The 20,484-nt window shown below is 43.1% G+C and overlaps 1 protein-coding gene across 1 annotated transcript; it reads right to left on the reverse strand.

Annotated features, from left to right (window-relative positions):
- Positions 1 to 1,869: 1,869 nt before the first annotated feature.
- Positions 1,870 to 19,589, reverse strand: sult6b1 (sulfotransferase family, cytosolic, 6b, member 1). The gene is made up of 7 exons (XM_078405876.1): positions 19,337 to 19,589; positions 18,753 to 18,862; positions 16,761 to 16,850; positions 9,931 to 10,057; positions 9,032 to 9,126; positions 8,219 to 8,375; positions 1,870 to 3,054 (listed from the first exon to the last, which is right to left on the reverse strand). Exons 1-7 carry the CDS (start codon positions 19,551 to 19,553, stop codon positions 2,924 to 2,926), a joined length of 927 nt encoding a protein of 308 aa, XP_078262002.1. The 5' UTR covers positions 19,554 to 19,589; the 3' UTR covers positions 1,870 to 2,923.
- Between the last annotated feature and the right edge of the window lie 895 nt (positions 19,590 to 20,484).

A 20,484-nucleotide genomic window follows, 5' to 3' on the forward strand; every position in this document is an offset into this window, starting at 1 on the left:
CAGCACAGTGTGTCTTTATCACAAAGGAGAAATAATTAAAGTTGAAATTTATTCTGTGCTGTCAGACAATAGCTTGGTTACTACTTCATTAATATTTGCAGTGTAGTCACTCCTAAAGTTGAGCACAGCGGTCCATTGAAAGCTGTGAAAGAAAGTAAGGAACTGCGGTCAACTTGAAATGGTCTGTGGGATGTAGAAGGATTAAAATAGATGGTATTACCATGTTGGAATAGTAATCTGAGGACAGAATATGTTGCATCTACAAATTTTGCGTGATGGATGAAGCAAAATCTTTATAGGAACTCTACAAATATTGAACGCACCCCACAACATGTTCTCGGATGACAGTCGGTCAAAAAAGCACATAATGAATCATTACTCTGAACCATATTCTAAGTCCTTAACCTACCAGATGGTTAGCCTAAGGGTAAGCAGAACGTCCAAGAATGGTCACTTCTGGAAACCCCAGAGCTGTACAAACTAGAAATCAGAAATAAAAGCAGAAACTCAGTCTGAAGAAGGGTCTCGACCCAAAACGTCACCCATTCCTTCTCTCCTGAGATGCTGCCTGACCTGCTGAGTTACTCCAGCATTTTGTGAATAAATACCTTCGATTTGTACCAGCATCTGCAGTTATTTTCTTATAACACACTCAGCAGATCTGACTGCATCTGTGGAAAGAGAGATGATTAACATTTCAAGTCTGACACACTTCATCAGAATGGGGGAAAAGAGAAAACAAATTTGGAATACAGGTGAAGAGAAGTTGATGGACGGATGGGTAGAACAAAGGGAATATCTCTGATAGAATGAGACTACATAGTTTCATCTCGTTGTTGGAAAGACAACATGCTTCTTTGCTTATGTGTTGCTTGTATGATGGCTGTGGCATATGCCCAGCAGCCAGGCTACACTACACCAACCTCTCCATGAATATAACCCGTCCACTCAGTTTCCAGCATTTTCTGCTTTATTTCAAGTCTTTTACAAGTCACTCTCCAACTGTAAGTAGAGTAATATATCATGATCTGAACTGCATTGATTGCTCTTCTACACAATGTATGGGAATTGCAACTGCATTATCACCACACCTAGGGCAAATACTTTCAGGTTTCAATGAACAGCTGGGTAGCTGCTATTAATTAGATCTGTTCCCTTTAAAATTTTGATCAATTGGCATTTTCAATGCAGCACCAGAAATGTATTATAAATGTATCAGTGTGGAGTCCAGAAATGTATAAATCAATTTGATGGCAATACATGAATGCACTTGACTCAATACTCCATCCAAACCAAGTAATAACGAGCCAACATCAAAATCTTCCCTTCAATTGTAATTCTTTAAATGCTTCACAGCTGGGATAACCATCCACCATTCAATCACAATAAGCCTGCCTTAAACACAAGCAATTCTTCCAGAAAGTAAAATACATATGCTGAGATCTCTGGCTACCCTTGAAACTGCAGGGAAATACGAAGCAGATGGGTAGCATTTTAATTTTTAATACTTTAATTTTTGGGGGGAAAGCCCTGCAAATCCCCCTTGGAGCTCCATTTTAGACTGCCTATTTGCAGAAATGTGCCTCACAGCTTGATCTTCATTTGCTCCCATCCTGTATTAGAGTGATGGCTCCACCCAGTGGACCCAGGCAGAATCCCATCTTTAACTTCTTATTCCCCAGCAATGCCAGAATTTTCCCCTTTGGGTGCTGTTCCTTTGTCACTCCCTTTGTGAAATAAATATGGCAGCGATTTTCATCAGTAATTTCTGCTAACATTGTGGCCAAGTTCCAAACACCAAATGTCCAGATACAGCACTCACAGATTCATTTCCAACAATACTCCAATGATGTAATGTAAATGTTCCATTTAAACAATGCAATTTCACGGGCTATTCACACGGCAAAATAAAAAAAATCCTCAAACTCAAAAGCACAACGCATTCCAAATATTTCATTTTATTTTCTTCATCTTAGACTTTTCATCATTTTAAGCAGTTTCCAAAGAGAGAAAACTGTGTTGAAACTGCTAGAGAATAAAAACAATTTGAAAGATAAGACAGAGGATAAAATTCTGCAGGCTTGCTGGTTTAACTCTGCAATTTTAACCCTCCAGCTATATATTGTTCGGAAATTACAGTTTTCAAAGTCACACACCCCCACATTATTGCTAGTGCAACTTACAATATCAAGAGGAAATACACAATAATGCCCATGACAATCGTTCTGTTTGTGGCTTTTTATATTATTATTTTTCAGAAAGCTAATAAAAAAAGGCCACTTGTAATGCACTTATGTATTCCCAGCTGCTTTGGATTTAAAAAATAATTTAAAATGCAACTATATTTCAAAGAATGTTATTCCCTTCTTCAATTCCGCTGATCAACAAAGTCCCAAGGGAGCACCCAGATAATCTCCACCAGGCATCGAAGCTAATGACAACTGCTTTGCTTTTGTGGATGTAGATGACTGAATCTCACTGCAATGACCTATAATTGTCCTTGTCCAGGGCATGCCCATTTTGATGCCACAGCTGCAGAGAGTCTGGGAGGCTGCGATATCGCAGTGCTACATTTCAGGCAACATTCACCTTTGTGATGAATTGCAAGAGATTTCTGATTGGATTTGTTTCTGTCAAGGAGGAACAAAAGGGCCTGGATGATTGCTTTAGCTGCTAATGTTGGGGGTAGGGATGGTGATAGAGACGAGGGGTGAATATGCTTAACATTATAGTCACGGAATTGAAAAGTCACAGGCAACTTGGCTCTGAATCCGTAACATCAAGCTGGTGGATCTAATGGATCTTTCCATATTTTTATGATTTGGGCTTCAAGCCAGTGTGTTCTAAGCACAGTTCCAAAGGAATTGTTCCTTTAAAAAAAAAAAAGAGTCTTTGTTTATTACAATACTTGCTGCATTATTTTTTATGTCTTGCAGTACAGGTCATATTTCAGTTTTGCTCCCAGTTTTGTGCCTGCTAAACACTCTTCAAACTTGGCATCCATCTCTCGACTTTGTTCTTCTGTGAAAAGATTTCTCCAATCACCCACCACACCTACATTTAAAACAAATTTAAATTGATTAAATGCAATGTTCAGCTAAACAAATAGAATTGGTGTCTAGTTCCCTCAGAGCAGAGTAAATGGATGGGTTTAGATAGCGAGAGTGGTATTTTGCGCACCAATGTGACACTGGCAAAAAGTGCCATTATTTTGAATTAGATCAAATCATGTTTGAACTTCCTACACATCTTCACCACCACCACTTTTTCATGCATTTTTTTCCAATATCTCTCACTCTTCATGAAAGTGACCCCTCTGGAATTATATGGAAACACTAATTGGAAACTCTTTTGCACATTTTGGACCAAATCTTCCATTAGCAGGATCCTAAGAGTCAAATCGCCATAAGGTTGGATAGCCATATAACATGGAAAAAGGCCTTTCACCAGAAACTTGCCTATGCTGACCAAGGGAACTCATCTAAACTAGTCCAATTTGCCTGCTTTTGACCCTTATCCCTCTAAACCTTCCCACCCATGTGCCTGTCCAAATAACTTTTAAATGTTGCTATTATACCTGGCTCAAACACTTCCTCTGGCAGCTCATTCCATATAAACTGCTCTGCCAGAAAGAATTACCCCTCAGGTTCCTATTAAATATTTCCCCTCTCACCTTAAACCTAGGCCCTGTAGTTATTGATTCCACAACCTTGGAAATAAGACTGTCTGCATTCATCTTATCTATGCCCCTCATGGTTTTATACATCTCTGTTAGATCACCCCTTCAGTCTCATATACTCTAAGGGATAAAATCCTAGACTGTCAAACCTTTCCCTATAACTCAGTTCCTGGGGTCCTGGCAACATCCACAAGAATATTTTCTGCACTCTTTCCAGAATTAGATGCAAAGACAATTCGAACTAGATATTGCCACAATTTGGTTCTTCAGCCTGCTCTGACATCTAAGATAATTGCGATTAATCGGTGCATCATATTCATTCCCTTGATCTAGAGTCTTAAAACCCACCTATCTCAAACATAATTGTGTGAAGGCAAAAGAATAATTTTCATTTCAGACAAGACCCTGCATCAGGGACTGGGAGTGTAACGAGGAGACGACCAGTAAAAGGAAATGAGGGGTGGAGCAAACGATAGTTGGGTCTAGATGAGGAGAGGTTGATGGCAGATAGAGCTAGGTGGGGGAGAAATTAGTTGAAATAGCAGCAGAGGCTGGGAGTGATAAGTGGAGAAAGGGCTGCAGAAAATGGAACCTGATAGGAAAGGAAGGTAATGAGTGGAAGCAGATGAGAAAGGGATGATGGGGAGATGGGAACTGTGAGTCCCCAATCCTCACCCCCCAAAAGTTCCCATCTGCCCACCACCGTTCCTCATCTGGTTCCAGTCATTACCTTTCTTTCTTGTGTGTGGGGGTGGTAGGCAGATGAAACCAGTGTGAGAAGGGAAAAAACCTGAAGGCAAGTGAGGGGTTCAGGGGCTCGAAAGAAGGAGTTGTAGGAGAAGAGATAAATCTGGAGAGGGCTTCAGATTCCAGTATTTGCAGCTTCTTGTGTCTCAATCTTAAATATACCGTATGTCTGTAAATTCACAATCCCCTTAAGTATATTGCATGACTCTCCTCTCATTCTTCTAGAGGAGGAATGCCCCTTATCCCAGTGAGCACTGCTCAAACACATCACTAAGGTAATGAATTTAGGGACAAGCAAGATGAGAATATGCAATAAATGGGGGGAGGTTGAGTGGCGTGGAGGAACAGGTGGAGATTGGAGGTAAATCCAGAGATTTTTAAAGGTTGCAGAATAGGTCATTAAAGAAATCAAATTGGCCAAGCAGATGCTTGAAATAAAAGCAGAAACTGCTAGAAAAACTCAGCAGTTCAGGCATCGTTTGATAACAGGTATAACATAACAGGTATAACAGAGCTTTATTTGTCGTTCGGTACCGAAGTACCGAACGAAACTACATAGCAGTCATAGAAAAAAAAGAAAAAAGAAAAAAAAAGAACACAAGACACATAACCCCAACACAAACGTCCATCACAGTGACTCCAAACACCCCCTCACTGTGATGGAGGCAACAAAACTTCCACTCTCTTCCCCACGCCCACGGACAGACAGCTCGTCCCCGACCGACCCGCACAGTCCCCGCACCGGGCGCTGAAACGTCCCGCGGCCGAACCGGGCGATGAAAGGCCCGCGACCAAGCCTTGCGCAGCTAAGTCCTGTGGTCGAGCCGCACCGGGCGATGTCAAGTCCGCAGCCGAGCCGCACCAGCGATGAAAAGCCCCGCAGCCGAGCTGCACCGGGCGATGTTAAGCCCCGCGGCCGAGCCGCACCGGGCGATGTTAAGTCCCGCAGCCGAGCCGCACCAGCGGTGAAAAGTCCCGCAGCCGAGCTGCACCGGGCGATGTTAAGCCCCGCAGCCGAGCTGCACCGGGCGATGTTAAGCCCCGCAGCCGAGCTGCACCGGGCACTGTTAAGTCCAGCGGCCAAGCCGCACCGGGATGTAAAGTCCAGCGGCCAAGCCGCACCGGGATGTAAAGTCCAGCGGCCAAGCCGCACCGGGTGATGTAAAGTCCAGCGGCCGAGCCGCAGCGGGCGATGTTAGGCCCCGCAGCCGAGCCGCACCCCGCGCCGTGAGGAAGAGAAAAGTTCCCCCACCCACCACCCCCTCCCACACATACACAACCAAAAAATATATATAAAAACCATCCCAACACCGACACACAACAAAAAAAGGGGGAAAAAAAAAGACGGACAGACTGCTAGTCAGCCGCTGCCGTTAGGCGCCGCCACGTTTTCCAGAGCATACATGCCTTCCTTTATTTATTGAGGCACAGAGGTCATGCAGGCAGGTCATGTTTGAACTATAGAGACCACCAGTTAGACCACAGTTCGAGTACTCCCTACAGTTCTAGTCATTACATTGCAGGATAGGTGGGGAGGTGCATGGGAGATTTATAAGGATGTTTATGGGACTGGAAGATTATACCAATGAGAAAAGATTGGATAATATGGTATGCTGTCTTTGGAACTGAAGCAGCCAAGGGAAGACTTAATCAAGCTATTTAAAATAATGAGGAACCTAGACAGAATAAATAGGGAGAAGACTTTTTCCTTAGCAGAGTGATTAAAAAACAGGGGATATTGATTTGAGGTAATTAATAGAATGAGGAAGAGAAGTGTCTTCTTCCAAGGTCATTACAGGCTCCCTAGCTCACTAAGTCTGGGACAAACTTCAATCACCAAACCTACACCGATCCCACACCTTTCCCATTTTATTTCCCCCACATTCCCTTCTATTGCACCATTCACTTAAAAATAAGAGGTAAATTACAAACTGCAGAGAGACAATGCCAGAGGTCAGAATTGAACTTGGAATTATGAGGCAGCATCTTTACCAACTTAGACACTGTGTTCACTGCCAACTGAAGAGGTAGAAGCCCAATCAATGGAAGTCTTTGAAAGGAAATTGGATAAGGACTTGAGAAAGATTAATGGGCAGGTTATTGGGAAAGGAACCTGCAGAGTTGTTCTATTGTCAGCCTACATTGATTTGATGGGACAAATGGCCAGTTTGGCGCTATAACAATTCTATAACCGCCACAGGTAAAAATTTCACTTGATATCATTGCACAAAGTTTATCAGATAGGCCTCAGTTTTCTTCTTATCAATCTTATGCATCTTAAAAACAACATTGTGGGTCCTTTTGATGTCATCTGGTGTGAGTGAAATAGGTCTTTTCAGGGAACCTCACAAGAACGATGGTAAATCTGTGATCTGTTTAACATGCAACTGGATTACATTTCATTCACTTCAGAGTAAAACAAAATCAGACATATTATGAAATGGTTGGAAGCATTTAATAGGATGGAATAAAAGAATTTGCCCCTGTGACCATGTGGGTTTTCCACAGGCACTGCACTTCCCTCATCTAAAAAAAAAGGCAAGTTGGTGGGTTAATTGCCCACTGTAAATTGGTCTGAGTATATCAGGTGAGTGGTGGAAACTGGAAGGTTCATAGGAATGTATGGAGAATAAAAATGGATTGAGTCTAGATGGATGTCTAATGGGCAGCACGGATTCAGTGCGCCACAGGATCTGTTTCTATATTATATGAGAATTCCAGATCATGAGCAGTTTCTAATTAAAAAAATATTTCCTCATATTTTGAGAAAACCTCTCCCCAAAATTATAATTGGGTCACCTGATCTTCTAACCATCCACTGATGATTTACCCTCTATCTTCCTTTCCCTACACTCCAGATGATTCTGTCCACCTCCATCAAATCTCCTCTTAACCTTAGCATGAGAAAGAACTACCCAGGTTCTCTAGTCCTACTCAGTGACTGAAGCAAAGAGACAGGACAAGATTGAGGTCAGAGGCTTCTCACCAACTCAGGCAGAAGGTAGAGAGTGGTGGACTCAGCCTCATCCATCACAAGCTCATGGGCACAGACCTACCCACCTTCAAAAGCATCTACACAAGGTTCTGCCTCAAGGTAGTGGCATTGATCATCAAGGATCCCCACCATCCAGGCCATGTCCTCTCCCTGCTGTCACTATTGGTCATGAAGCACAGAAGCCTGAAGTCCCACACCACCAGGTTCAGGAACAGCTACTTTCTTACAACTATCATGTTCTAGAAACTAGCTTGTACAACCCTAAACCTACCATAACAATGGAACACTATGGATCACCTAGTATCAGGAACTTGATCTTTGTCCAATTGTGTATTTTTGCACTAATGTCTAGTTTTTTTGCACAGACTTTTTCTCATTTTACCTTCTTGCAGAATTTATGTGCAATTTAAGTATAATTTATGATTTTGTGTGTTGTCTGCCTCTACCTCATCTTATGTGTGCATTTGACAATAAACTTGACTCCACTTAACTCCTTACAGATTCTTATTCACACACCCTCACTCTCTGACACTGGCGGCAAGGCTGTATGAAGTTAAATTTCATGACCTGATAAGTCATGACCTGCTGAGTCTTGCTGGTGATCTTACAAAACATCTTTTTCCTATGTTACAACATCCAGAGAACATACGGTAATTGCTAGTAAGATACATTAACAAATCAGACAGTGAATCATGATGTGCAATGTAACAATTCACATCAAAAAACATTCACAATGCTTTTCCAGAAAATAAGTTACACAAACAGTTTCCTGTGCCACAATATGTGATTTTACCTACCTTTTCGGAAAAAGAAGTTGCCAAATATTGAATGGGTTTCATGGGAGTTGTCACTCATCGCCTGGAAGGTGCCCTTGCGAGCAATGTTTTCAATCTGTTCAACACTCAGTGAGAAGCCATAGAACTCTGCTATCTTCTGCACTCCCCCTACCAAGTTCTGGAGGGGGGTGGGTGGGTGGGGGGAGGTAGAGAGAGGAAGGAAAATTAAAACATTTTAATAAATCTGTAAAAAGGCAGAACAAAGTAAAACCTAGGAATAAGAGTGGATTATAAATTTGCTGGATAATAACACAGACCTCCTGATGGTCTCTGGGAATTAGAGGAATTGATATGCAAGCAAATCACAAAAAGGTGTAAGAGCAACATCTTTACCAAGGAGAAGGATGTGGAAGATAAAGGAGTTCTGGAGCAGGTCATTTTTGAGAAGAAGTAGGTGTTAGATATCACAGGATGCTTAAGAATTTATAAATCTCAGGGCCAGGTGAGATCTACCTCAGATATCAACAGGGGGCATGTATTCTCTTTGTGGCCACATAGGTTTCTCCCAGTGCTCTGGTTCTTCCCACATTCTATGCGGATTGGTAGGTTAATTGACCACTGCCCCAGTGGGCAGGAGAGTGGTAGACTGTCGGAGGAGTTGATGAAAATATTAGGCAATAAATGGGAATAGAGTAAATGGGTGGTTGGTGGTGAACAAAGTGAACCATCTGACAAACAATCAATTGCAATGCTTTCATGCAGAGGTAAGTGTGCATGCTAATCCTCGTTGCTAACCTGTATGGGTTAGTAAGAGATAAAAACAAATCACTGTACCTCCTTCAGCTCTTCATACGTAATAATCATCACATGTTCATCATCAATGTGTTTTTCCCAGATGAGTGCAGAATCAAAGTAAGATCCCCAGGCAACTGTTTAGAAAAGTGTCAGAGGGAAATATTAATTATTTGTGGGTCTGCTATGAATGTTGGGTCATATTTCTTCAATTTCTGTGTCACACCTGCCCGTTTCTAACTATTCACAATAAGAAGGGTGACCTTACATTCTCACAATATCTAGCAATGAAACACCAATCACTGTTACACAGCAAACACCCTCCTTGGTGTAATTTGTTTCTTGCAAATGATCTTCCTGTAGCCTACTCGGATACAATGATGTATCTTAGACTAACATCTACAGAAGCAAAGTTATGAAATTTAACTGTGATTAGAATTAGTTATTCGTTAGTTATAATAATGCATCCAAGAAGTCAAAATCATATACCGTTTTGAGGTAAAATGGACTTGAGTCTGAGAGGTAACAAGAATGATATTTATTTTCCCATATTAAAGACACATTTTCAGTCTTGTTTTTACATTTTTCTATCTAAATTCTAAATTAATAATATAGCCATTGAGATACAGAAGAAGGCTTGTGTTCAAATTGTCCATGCTGACTATCTGAAAATCAGTTCAGTCAGTCACATTCCCTTCCCCCATCCTTATCGCCTTGCTAGTTTACTTCCTTCAAGTGTCTCTTTAATTTTCTTTTGAAATCATTTCAATCACTCTCATAAGCAATGGGTGCCAGGTTGCAACTGCTCACTGCATAAAAATGTAAAGAAAATCTGCCATTGCAAGTATAGGTTTTGCGTTAACACCACAAACCAGTTTTGATAATAAAACACAATAAAGTCCATGCATTTAAAGTTGCTGTAGGTAACTAAAGACATCCACCTTCTCCAGCCATGTACTCCTTGAAGAACTCATCCCAGGACGCAGAGTTGGGCAGTAGCGGGTGTTTCTGACAGAAGTGATAATATGAAACTGCATTATCCTTTGGGTTGCGAAACACCACCAGCACCTAGGGAAAGGTCACAGGCAAAGTTTAGATTGCAACCTTTTCTGCAACAATGCTAGGCAGAGCAAGAAGAATAGTATAATATACATTATCTTCATAATCCCTCAGCATAGCTTGCAAACCTGATTCCAATCAGCACCGAATCAATAAATGTGCAGGATTTTAGGGAAATAGCAGCCATTTTGCTGCTGTGCAATAATACCAATTTGCCAAACTTAACTATTCATGGGGTAAGTCTGCTCTGTAGCCACACCACTTTTCTGTCATGTTTCCTTCGTCCCTACTCTCCCCGTCCTGGATGAAAGGGCTTCCAAGCAGTTTGCTCCATTCATTGCATTAATTCCATGCTTGATAGAGTCATAGAGTGATACAATGTGGAAACAGGCCCTTCGGCCCAACTTGGCCACACTAGCCAACAATGTCCCAGCTGCACTAGTCCCACTTGCCTGTGCTTGGTCCATATCCCTCCAAACCTATCCTTTCCATGTACCTGTTTAACTGTTTCTTAAACGATGGGATAGACCCCTTTGTGAGAAAATGTTACCCCTTGGATTCCTATCAAATCTTTTCCCCCTCACCTTGAACCCATGTCCTCTGGTCCTTGAATCCCCTACTCTGGGCAAGAGACTCTGTGCATCTACCCAATCTATTCCTCATGATTTTGTACACCTCTACAAGATCACCCCTCATCCTCCTGTGCTCCATGGAATAGAGACCCAGCCTGCTCAACCTCTCCCTACAGCTTACACCCTTTAGTCCTGGCAACATCTTCGTAACTCTTTTCTGAACCTATTCAAGCTTAATATCGTTCCTATAACATGGTGCCCAGAACTGAAAACAATATTCTAGATGCGGACTCAACAATGTCTTACACAACTGCAACATGACCTCCCAACTTTTATACTCAATACTCTGACTGATGAAGGCCAAAGTGCCAAAAGCCTTTTTGATCACCTTATCTACCTGCAACTCGACCTTCAAGGAACCATGCACCTGTACTCTTGAGATCCCTCTGCTCGACAACACTACCCAGAGGCCTGCCATTTACTGTATGGGTCCTACCCTTGTTCGACGTCCCAAAATGCAACACCTCATGCTTCCCTTTATTAAATTCCATCAACCATTCCTCCGCCCACCTGGCCAATCGATCCAGATCCTCCTGCAATCTTTCGCAACCATCTTCACTATCTGAAAAACCACTAGCTTTTGTATCATCAGCAAATTTGCTAATCTTGCCCTGTATGTTCTCATCCAAAATATTGATGTAGATGACAAACTGTATCAAGCCCAGCACCGAACACTGAGGCACACCATTAGTCACAGGCTTCCAGTCCGAGAAGCAACCTTCCACCATCACCCTCTGTATCCTTCCATGGAGCCAATTTGCTATCCATTCAGCTATCTCTTCTTGGATCCCATGTGATCTAGCCTTCCAGAGCAGCCTACCATGCGGAACTTTGTGGAATGCCTTACTGAAGTCCATGTACACAACATCTACAGCTCTGCCCTCGACCTTTTTGGTCACGTCTTAAAAAATATCAATTAGAATTGGGAGACACGACCTACCATGTACCAAACACCTGTCCCTATTCCTCCTCCCGCGACTCCTTCCAAGGACTCTGACAGTCTTTTCAGGCGAGGTAGAGGTTCACTTGCACCTCCTCCAACCTCATATACTGTATCCGCTTTTCTAGGTGTGAACTATATATCGGCGAGTCCAAGCGCAGGCTTGGCGATCGTTTTGCTGAACATCTCCGCTTAGTCCGCCTAATCCTGCCTGATCTCCCAGTTACTGAACACTTTAACTCCCCCTCCCATTCCCACACTGACCTTTGTATCCTGGGCCTCCTCCATTGTCAGAGTGAGGCCCAGCGCAAACAGCACCTCATATTTCACTTGGGCAGCTTACACCCCAGCGGTATGAATATTGACCTCTAACTTCAAGTAACCCTTGCTTTCCCTCTCTCTCTATCCTTCCCCTTCCCAGTTTTTTGACCAGTCTGACTATCCTCTTGATTACATTTTATATTTGTTTGCTTTGCTATCACCTTCTCCTAGCTACAGGGAATCACAGAGATAAGATATGGTAACCTACCATTATACATTTTTTCTGGATCTCATCTCTTTTGATCTCTTCCACTTCCTTATCTCTGTGATTCCCTCTCCCCCGATTCTCAGTCTGAAGAAGGGTCTCAAAACGTCACCATTCCTTCTATCCAGAGAAGCTGCCTGTCTCGCTGAGTTACTCTAGCATTTTGTGTCTATCTTCAGTGTAAACCAGCATCTGCAGTTTCTTCCTCCACAATAAACCTGGTTTCAATAACCTGCATACTTGGTGTAATATATTTTCTCTCCTTTCATCTCAAACATTTGATCTTCTATCAATAGAATCTAGTTCTTGAACATAACCATTGGAAACCAACCAATTTCCACTGACTTTGACTCTTCATTTCACAGTTTTAAACACTATCACAAACCCCCCTAACAAATGAAATGTCTTCACTTTTCAGTATCCTCTCTAGCAGAAGATCTCAAAAATATGTCAAAACATATACAGACTATATTTTACACACCATCCTTCCAGTGATAAAACTAAAATTCTATTAACCTGTTTTCATCAAGCAGTGCTTTTAATGTCTTTAAAACATTGCAAATCCATCTGTCTTTTTTTTCACAACTCTAAGCTAACTACTCATTCCGTAATATTACAGTGACCAGCAATGGCTGTCTCGCCAATAGTCAGTCTGTACTTTCCTTCTTTGTGTTTAAATAGTATGTGTCAAATGTATGTTTTTAATGCTCTTTAGCTTGTTTTATGTGGGGGTGCGGGGTGGGGGAAACTTTTTCTAATCTCTTACCTCGATGGAGATGCAATTTTTTTCCCCGTATCTTATCTCCATCCGCACTGCGGCCCAACATCGAGTAGTTGGCGGCCTTTGCTGGAGACTGACTTTTGAGAGCTCCACCGTAGGTGCCTACGGGACTTTAACATCGCGGAGCCCGCAATCCTTTTGCCAGGGGTTAACATCAGAGCTCTAACCGTGGGTGCTTGCGGACTAACATCATGGAGCTCGTGGTCGCTGGTCAGAGACCGATATCGGGAACTCCAAGCCGCGGGAGTTTCGACTGTCCTGACGCGGGAGTTTCGATCGCCCCGACGCAGGTGCTTCGACCGCCGGCTGCGGGAGCTTTGATCACCCCAACGGATGGTTCGACTGCCCCGACCGCGGGAGAAATAAAGAGGAAGGAGATTGGACTTTTTTGCCTTCCATCACAGTGAGGAATGTGGAGAATCCGCTGTGGTGGATGTTTATGTTAACTTTTATGTATTTGTGTGTCTTGTTGCTTTTTTTTTCATATGGCTATATGGTAATTCACATATCACTGTACCTTAATGGTATATGTGACAATAAAAGACCTTTGAACTTTGAAACCTTTGAAATGGTGCATGCAATGTGCTCAGAGCTGCAGCCCACACCTACCAGTACTGGCAATTTATTTTAATTTCTTTTCTATTTTCTCTTTTCTAACCAATTGTCTTTCCTGATTACAAACCCCTCAATTTTCTGCAATAATATCCTAAATTGTACTTTGTCACTTTCCTTAGATCCATTCACTGTATTTCCCAATCACCATGTCCTTTTCACAAACAGCTATAATGTTCATAAAACCTAATTGTCTCTTTTAAAATCTACACAATCTACTTCTTATTCTTGCATTTATCACAATGGTTATGATTTTCTATCTTATTTTATAGCTTAAAGTTTCGCTACCGAACACAATTATTGGTAATCTTCATCTTCTGTCTCGTGGTTTCCAGCTCCGTTTCCAGACCTCCCAATTCGGACCCAACCCGGACTACCGTCTCCAACAGACCATCTGCCACTTCTCTGAACAGTTTTCTTTCATTCTCTTCGAGGTATGTCCACTTTGAAGAAGTTCTCCTCCTCTCTTCGACGAGAGTTTAGCAACATGCTCTCTCGCTGCTCCCCCTCTGTGATTTCTCCTGCCCTCCTACTCTACGACACATCTTGACCCAGACTCGCTACCACAGCCACATCTACTTCCTTGGGACTTGCCTGCGCCTCCATCTTCTGCCTCGTGGTTTCCAGCTCCGTTTCCAGACCTCCCAATTCGGACCCAACCCGGACTACCGTCTCCAACAGACCATCTGCCACTTCTCTGAACAGTTTTCTTTCATGACTTCATACACTTCACCTCCAATTTCCATCCTGCCCTTAAATATACCTGGACTATCTCTGACATCTCCCTCCCGTTTCTGGACCTCACCATCTCCATCACAGGAGACAGACTAGTGACGGACATTTACTACAAACCCACCGACTCGCACAGCTATCTGGACTACACTTCTTCCCACCCAGTCCCCTGCAAAAAGTCTATCCCCTACTCCCAATTCCTCCGTCTACGTCGCATCTGCGCCTGGAATGAGGTGTTTCACACTAGGGCTTCCGAGATGTCCTCGTTCTTCAGAAAACGGGGCTTCCCCTCCTCCATTATAGATGAGGCTCTCACTAGGGTCTCTTCTACATCCCGCAGCTCCGCTCTTGCTCCCCCTCCCCCCACTCGCAACAAGGACAGGATCCCCCTCGTTCTCACCTTCCACCCCACCAGCCAGCGGATCCAACATATCATCCACCAACATTTCCGTCACCTACAACGGGACCCCACCACTGGCCATATCTTCCCATCCCCTCCCCTCTCTGCGTTCCGCAGAGACCGTTCCCTCCGTAACTCCCTGGTCCACTCGTCCCTTCCTACCCAAACCACCCCAACCCCGGGCACTTTCCCCTGCAACCGCACAAGATGCAACACCTGTCCCTTTACCTCCCCCCTCAACTCCATCCAAGGACCCAAAGTCTTTCCAGGTGAGACAGAGGTTCACCTGCACCTCCTCCAACCTCATCTATTGCATCCGCTGCTCTAGATGTCAACTTATTTATATCGGCGAAACCAAGCGCAGGCTCGGCGATCGCTTCGCTGAACACCTGCGCTCGGTCCGCATTAACAAAACTGATCTCCCAGTGGCCCAGCACTTTAACTCCCCCTCCATTTCCCAGTCTGACCTCTCTGTCATGGGCCTCCTCCAGTGCCATAGTGAGGCCCGCCGGAAATTGGAGGAGCAGCACCTCATATTTCGCCTGGGCAGTTTGCAGCCCGGTGGTATGAACGTCGACTTCTCCAACTTCAGATAGCTCCTCTGTCCCTCCCTTATCATATCATATCATATCATATATATACAGCCGGAAACAGGCCTTTTCGGCCCTCCAAGTCCGTGCCGCCCAGCGATCCCCGTACATTAACACTATCCTACACCCACTAGGGACAATTTTTACATTTTACCCAGCCAATTAACCTACATACCTGTACGTCTTTGGAGTGTGGGAGGAAACCGAAGATCTCGGAGAAAACCCACGCAGGTCACGGGGAGAACGTACAAACTCCTTACAGTGCAGCACCCGTAGTCAGGATCGAACCTGAGTCTCCGGCGCTGCATTCGCTGTAAAGCAGCAACTCTACCGCTGCGCTACCGTGCCGCCCCTCCTCCTTCCCAGATCTCCCTCTATCTTCCTGTCTCCACCTATATCCTTCCTTTGTCCCGCCCCCCTGACATCAGTCTGAAGAAGGGTCTCGACCCGAAACGTCACCCATTCCTTCTCTCCCGAGATGCTGCCTGACCTGCTGAGTTACTCCAGCATTTTGTGAATAAATCGATTTGTACCAGCATCTGCAGTTATTTTCTTATACAATTATTGGTAAAACTGGCCTGCAATTATTCATTTCAGCTATGTTCTCCTTTTTGAAACTTTCACTTCCTTATCTCTGTGACTCCTTCTCCCCTAACTCTCAGTCTGAAGAAGGGTCTCGAAACATCACCCATTCCTTCTATCCAGAGAAGCTGCCTGTCCCGCTGAATTACTCCAGCATTTTGTGTCTATCTTCTAAGGAAGTGGAAGGGATCAAACTTTAATGAAAGGAGTGGTACATTATCTGGTCTCTCGTCATCAGGCATGCAAATGCTCTTCATAGAACATTATCTGGGCACCACTAATTAGAACTATGTGGTTCTCATCTCTTATACACAGCATCTTAACGCCAAATTCATATTTCTTGTCTGGCAATTGTACTGGAAGGTGGTGAAACTTAATGATAAATGGATTTCTTATTGATCTGTGAAGAGTCTCTTGAAGTAAGGCAATAAAAGTTGCATTCAATGAGATTTAAGTAGCATAACTGATATCTGTGCTGATGGATACTAGCGCAAAAGCCTAACTGCAGGAGGAACTCAATGGGTCAGGTCACAACTGTGGCTGGAAATGAACTATTTGGATCAGAATCTTTCTTCAGACGTTGAAATGCAATCTATTCATTTCCCTTCACAGATGCTGCATGACCTGCTGAGTTCCTCCAGCAGTTTGCTTTTTTGCACAAGATGCCAGCAACTGCAGTTACTCATGTCTGTATGATGGACACTGGTCAGTACCATTTGGTTCTCCAAATCCCTACAACCTGCCATCTGGTTTATCTTCTTTTCATTTGTGCTTTTCCATTCCCAGTTTTCAGATATTTGTAACACAGGACAAAGACCAGATTAAATGAGTCCTTTTAAGAATAGTTTAGGGGACTATGCTTCTCTTTAGTCACATGTTCCTGTATCCTGATATTAATAGTAACCTGGCGGACTTACCTTTGTTTTCTTCTCAATTACAGATGGTGGTAAATTTTCATAATGACAATGCGTTCCATAAACCCTTGGTGATGGATAACTGTTTATTATCTAAAATAAAGAGAAAGGATAAACCAAAAAAAATTACATATGAATGAGTCAGAATTAGCCATGATAACATCTCACTTGCTAGCACTAAAAGCATTCTGATGAAGGATAATTGACCCATAACTAGCTTGATTTCTCCCTCAACATTTGCTGCCTGGCTTAATGGAATGTTTGTACACTGTTCAAGAGTCTAGCAAATTCCACTCAAAAGAAAAGCATGTCGTTTTCTCATCGTCGCATGAAGGATACTGAAATAATTCATTAATCAGTAACTTTCAATGCAAGGGTGAAGGATATGTTATAGATTTAAGTTTGAATTATTAACTTGATTATATAGCTGATAGCTTTTGTTTTGGGGGGCTCAAATACATGTTATTGAAAAGAGAAATGACAGCAGTCAATTGATTGCAGTGCACTAGTTTATGGCTACAAAAAAATCACTTTTGTTCTCATTACTAATACTGCAGGCTATTTTATTACCCCTGACCCCCTAGAGCAGTGAGATATCATCACTGTTGTAATATTGGACAGTGTGCCTGCAAATTCATATCATATCATATATATCATATATATACAGCGCGGAAACAGGCCTTTTCGGCCCACCAAGTCCGCGCACATTAACACTATCCTACACCCACTAGGGACAATTTTTACATTTACCAAGCCAATTAACCTACAAACCTGTACGTCTTTGGAGTGTGGGAGGAAACCGAAGATCTCGGAGAAAACCCACGCAGGTCACGGGGAGAACGTACAAACTCCTTACAGTATAAGAAAATAACTGCAGATGCTGGTACAAATCGATTTATTCACAAAACTCCTTACAGTACAGCACCCGTAGTCAGGATCGAACCTGAGTCTCCGGCGCTGCATTCGCTGTAAAGCAGCAACTCTACCGCTGCGCCACCGTGCCGCGGAGAGTATTCACAATAAGTAGGGCATCCTATTTAAATAAATACAATAAGCTTTTGATACCCCTTAGAGTTGGATATTTTGACTCAGCACCATGCACAAATTAAACATGAGAGTTCAGATTCCCATGAATTTCAGAACAATGGAAAATGTCAAGTGTAATTTGAAGGATGGATATGATGAAAACAGCAAGTCACAGAGAAGTCTGATCCTGCATTTATTCTCTGTCTAAACGTAGCGAAAACAAATCATAATCATCAACTTTGAGTGGGGCCATTGTTTATACAGCAGCCTCTATAATTTATGGAAATATGTAATTATTTCTGGAATAATTTTAGTGTAATCTTTAATGAAATCTTCATTCCTAATTCTATAGTACTCACATGCCTTGGATGTTAAATTGGTTGGTTGTAGTATCGTCCTGGAATTTGCAGGTGAGGTAACGATTGGCAGTAACACTTTTTACTGATGCATTTATGGGCGTCATTTACTAGGTATGACTAATCCCTAGAAGTATTGTGGATTTACCATGCTCAACTGCTCCTGAACCAAGGGAGGGAGTGGTAGGTAACATGTAACTCAAAAGAACACAGAGTAGCTGCCCGCTGCTAGTGGTGGAAGCAAATACAATAATGGCATTCAAGTGGCTTTTAGATGGGCACATGGCTATGCAGGGAATGGAGGGATATAGATCATGTGCAGGCAGTGGAGATTAGTTTAACTTGCTATCATGATCGGCATGGACATTATGGACTGAAGGGCCTGTTCCTGTGCAGTACTGTTCCATGTCTATGTTGAGAATATGTGACCAACACACACTAAGGAACACCTGCCAAATATGCCTTTCATAGCTTCTGGCAATCTGGCTTGCAAGAACAAATCAGTATGTTCCCGACCTCCTTGTTCTTGTCTTCACGCTCTCAATGTCACCACTGTCAAAGTCGTGACTAATATTGTTTCTCTCCAATCCTCTTTGATGGGTCAACCACCTACCTCGTGAGTATCAGCGCCTGAAAATTCCAAGAGTATGATTTTACGCTGTCCATCATCCTTTCTTGCGGCCGTGGCAATGTCACGAAATAGTTGATTTACCCAATTAAATCCTGCAGCACAGAATTTAAAATAGATCACCAGCAGAACCGGTTACATACAGCACATCTGGTCCCAAGCTAATCTTTTGCCTGGGGCAACTCAGCAATACACATAACACGTGCCCATACACATGAAAGGCGCACAAAACACACACTCTTACAGATCAGAGACCTAGTTCTGACCAAGGGCTTTTGATCTGACACATTAACCCTTACCATGAACGGACACAAAATGCTGGACTCAGTCTGAAGAAGGGTCTTTTTCTCCTATTCCTTTTCTCCAGTGATGCTGCCTGACCCGCTGAGTTACTCCAGCAATTTGTGTCTATCTTGAGTGTGAACCTGCATCTGCAGTTCATTCCCACTCCCTTTCTACTATTGCTGTCTGACCTGTTAAGTTTTTGACAGGAACAGACTTTTTAAAAAAAATTGAGCTCGACTAAAGTTGTGTCAGTGGTTAAATTGCAAGGCAGCCGGCCATCTCACCGCATTTGGGATAGGAGGCAATGCACATATCCTCAGGGCGGGCTTCGAACTTGGCAAACCGCCGCAAGTTGTCCTCGGGACACAGCAGCGTGGGGTACAGTAACCCTTTGTAGCGGATCAACATCTCCTCGGGCTGCAGCGTGCTTGCCCTGGTCAACAGGCTCTGCAGTTTGTCCTCTAAGGTAGCAGTAAACCTCTCTGCCTGCTCGCTCTCCATTTCCAGGCTTTGACAGATTCGGCGAGGCCACCGCCCTCTTTATAGTGGAACTCGAGTCAGCCTGGGCGCTGCGAGGGGACTGGCTTCCCACGATGGATCCTGCCCACAGGCTCGTTGCAGCAGCACATTCTCGCCACTCGGGTCTGTTTCATAATCCATTTAACGCCTGGTGTTAGCTGTGGTTCAATTAATCAGGAGATGTAGGTTTACACTCCATTCCACATTCCTAAGTACGAAAACCCAAGCTGTGATCCCCCTGCGCTACCGAGTACAAGCTGTACTCTACTTGAGGTGCAGTCTTTTGCAAGAGATTTAAAACAGGACCTCATCTATTCGCTCGGCGGTTGTGAAAGATCCTGTGTGTCTCAAGGAGTGTCTTTTCTGTAATGTATTTGTATTGGTTTATTACTGTCATCTGTACCAAGGTACAGTGAAAAACTTTGCGTGCTATATTGTCATATCATACTTTCCATGAGTATAATCAGATCATTGTACAAGCACAACAGGTAGAAAAAAGAGAACAATACCATAGGATAGAATATATAATAGGATTATTGTGTTAAAGTTACAGAGAAATTGCAGATCAAAAAAAGTTTGAGGACCATAATGAGATATGTTGGAGATGAGGGCTCCACCCTCTGCTTGAGAGGATTGTTCAGTGGGCTGCTAACTGTTATCTTTTGGCAAGATGCTGTTCCTGAATCTGATGGTACCTATTTTCAAGATCTCTGTTATCTTTGGGCAATATGCTGTTCCTGAATCTGATGGTACCTATTTTCAAATGCTTATATCTTCTGCCTGATGGGAAATCAGGCAAGGTCCCACATAAGACCTTGGTCCCACATAAGAGATTCGACAAGGTCCCGCATAAGAGATTAGTATGCAAACTTAAAGCACACGGTATTGTGGGTTCAGTATTGATGTGGATAGA

This window comes from Rhinoraja longicauda, chromosome 9 (assembly GCF_053455715.1).
Source record: "Rhinoraja longicauda isolate Sanriku21f chromosome 9, sRhiLon1.1, whole genome shotgun sequence".
Lineage (NCBI taxonomy): Eukaryota > Metazoa > Chordata > Chondrichthyes > Rajiformes > Arhynchobatidae > Rhinoraja > Rhinoraja longicauda.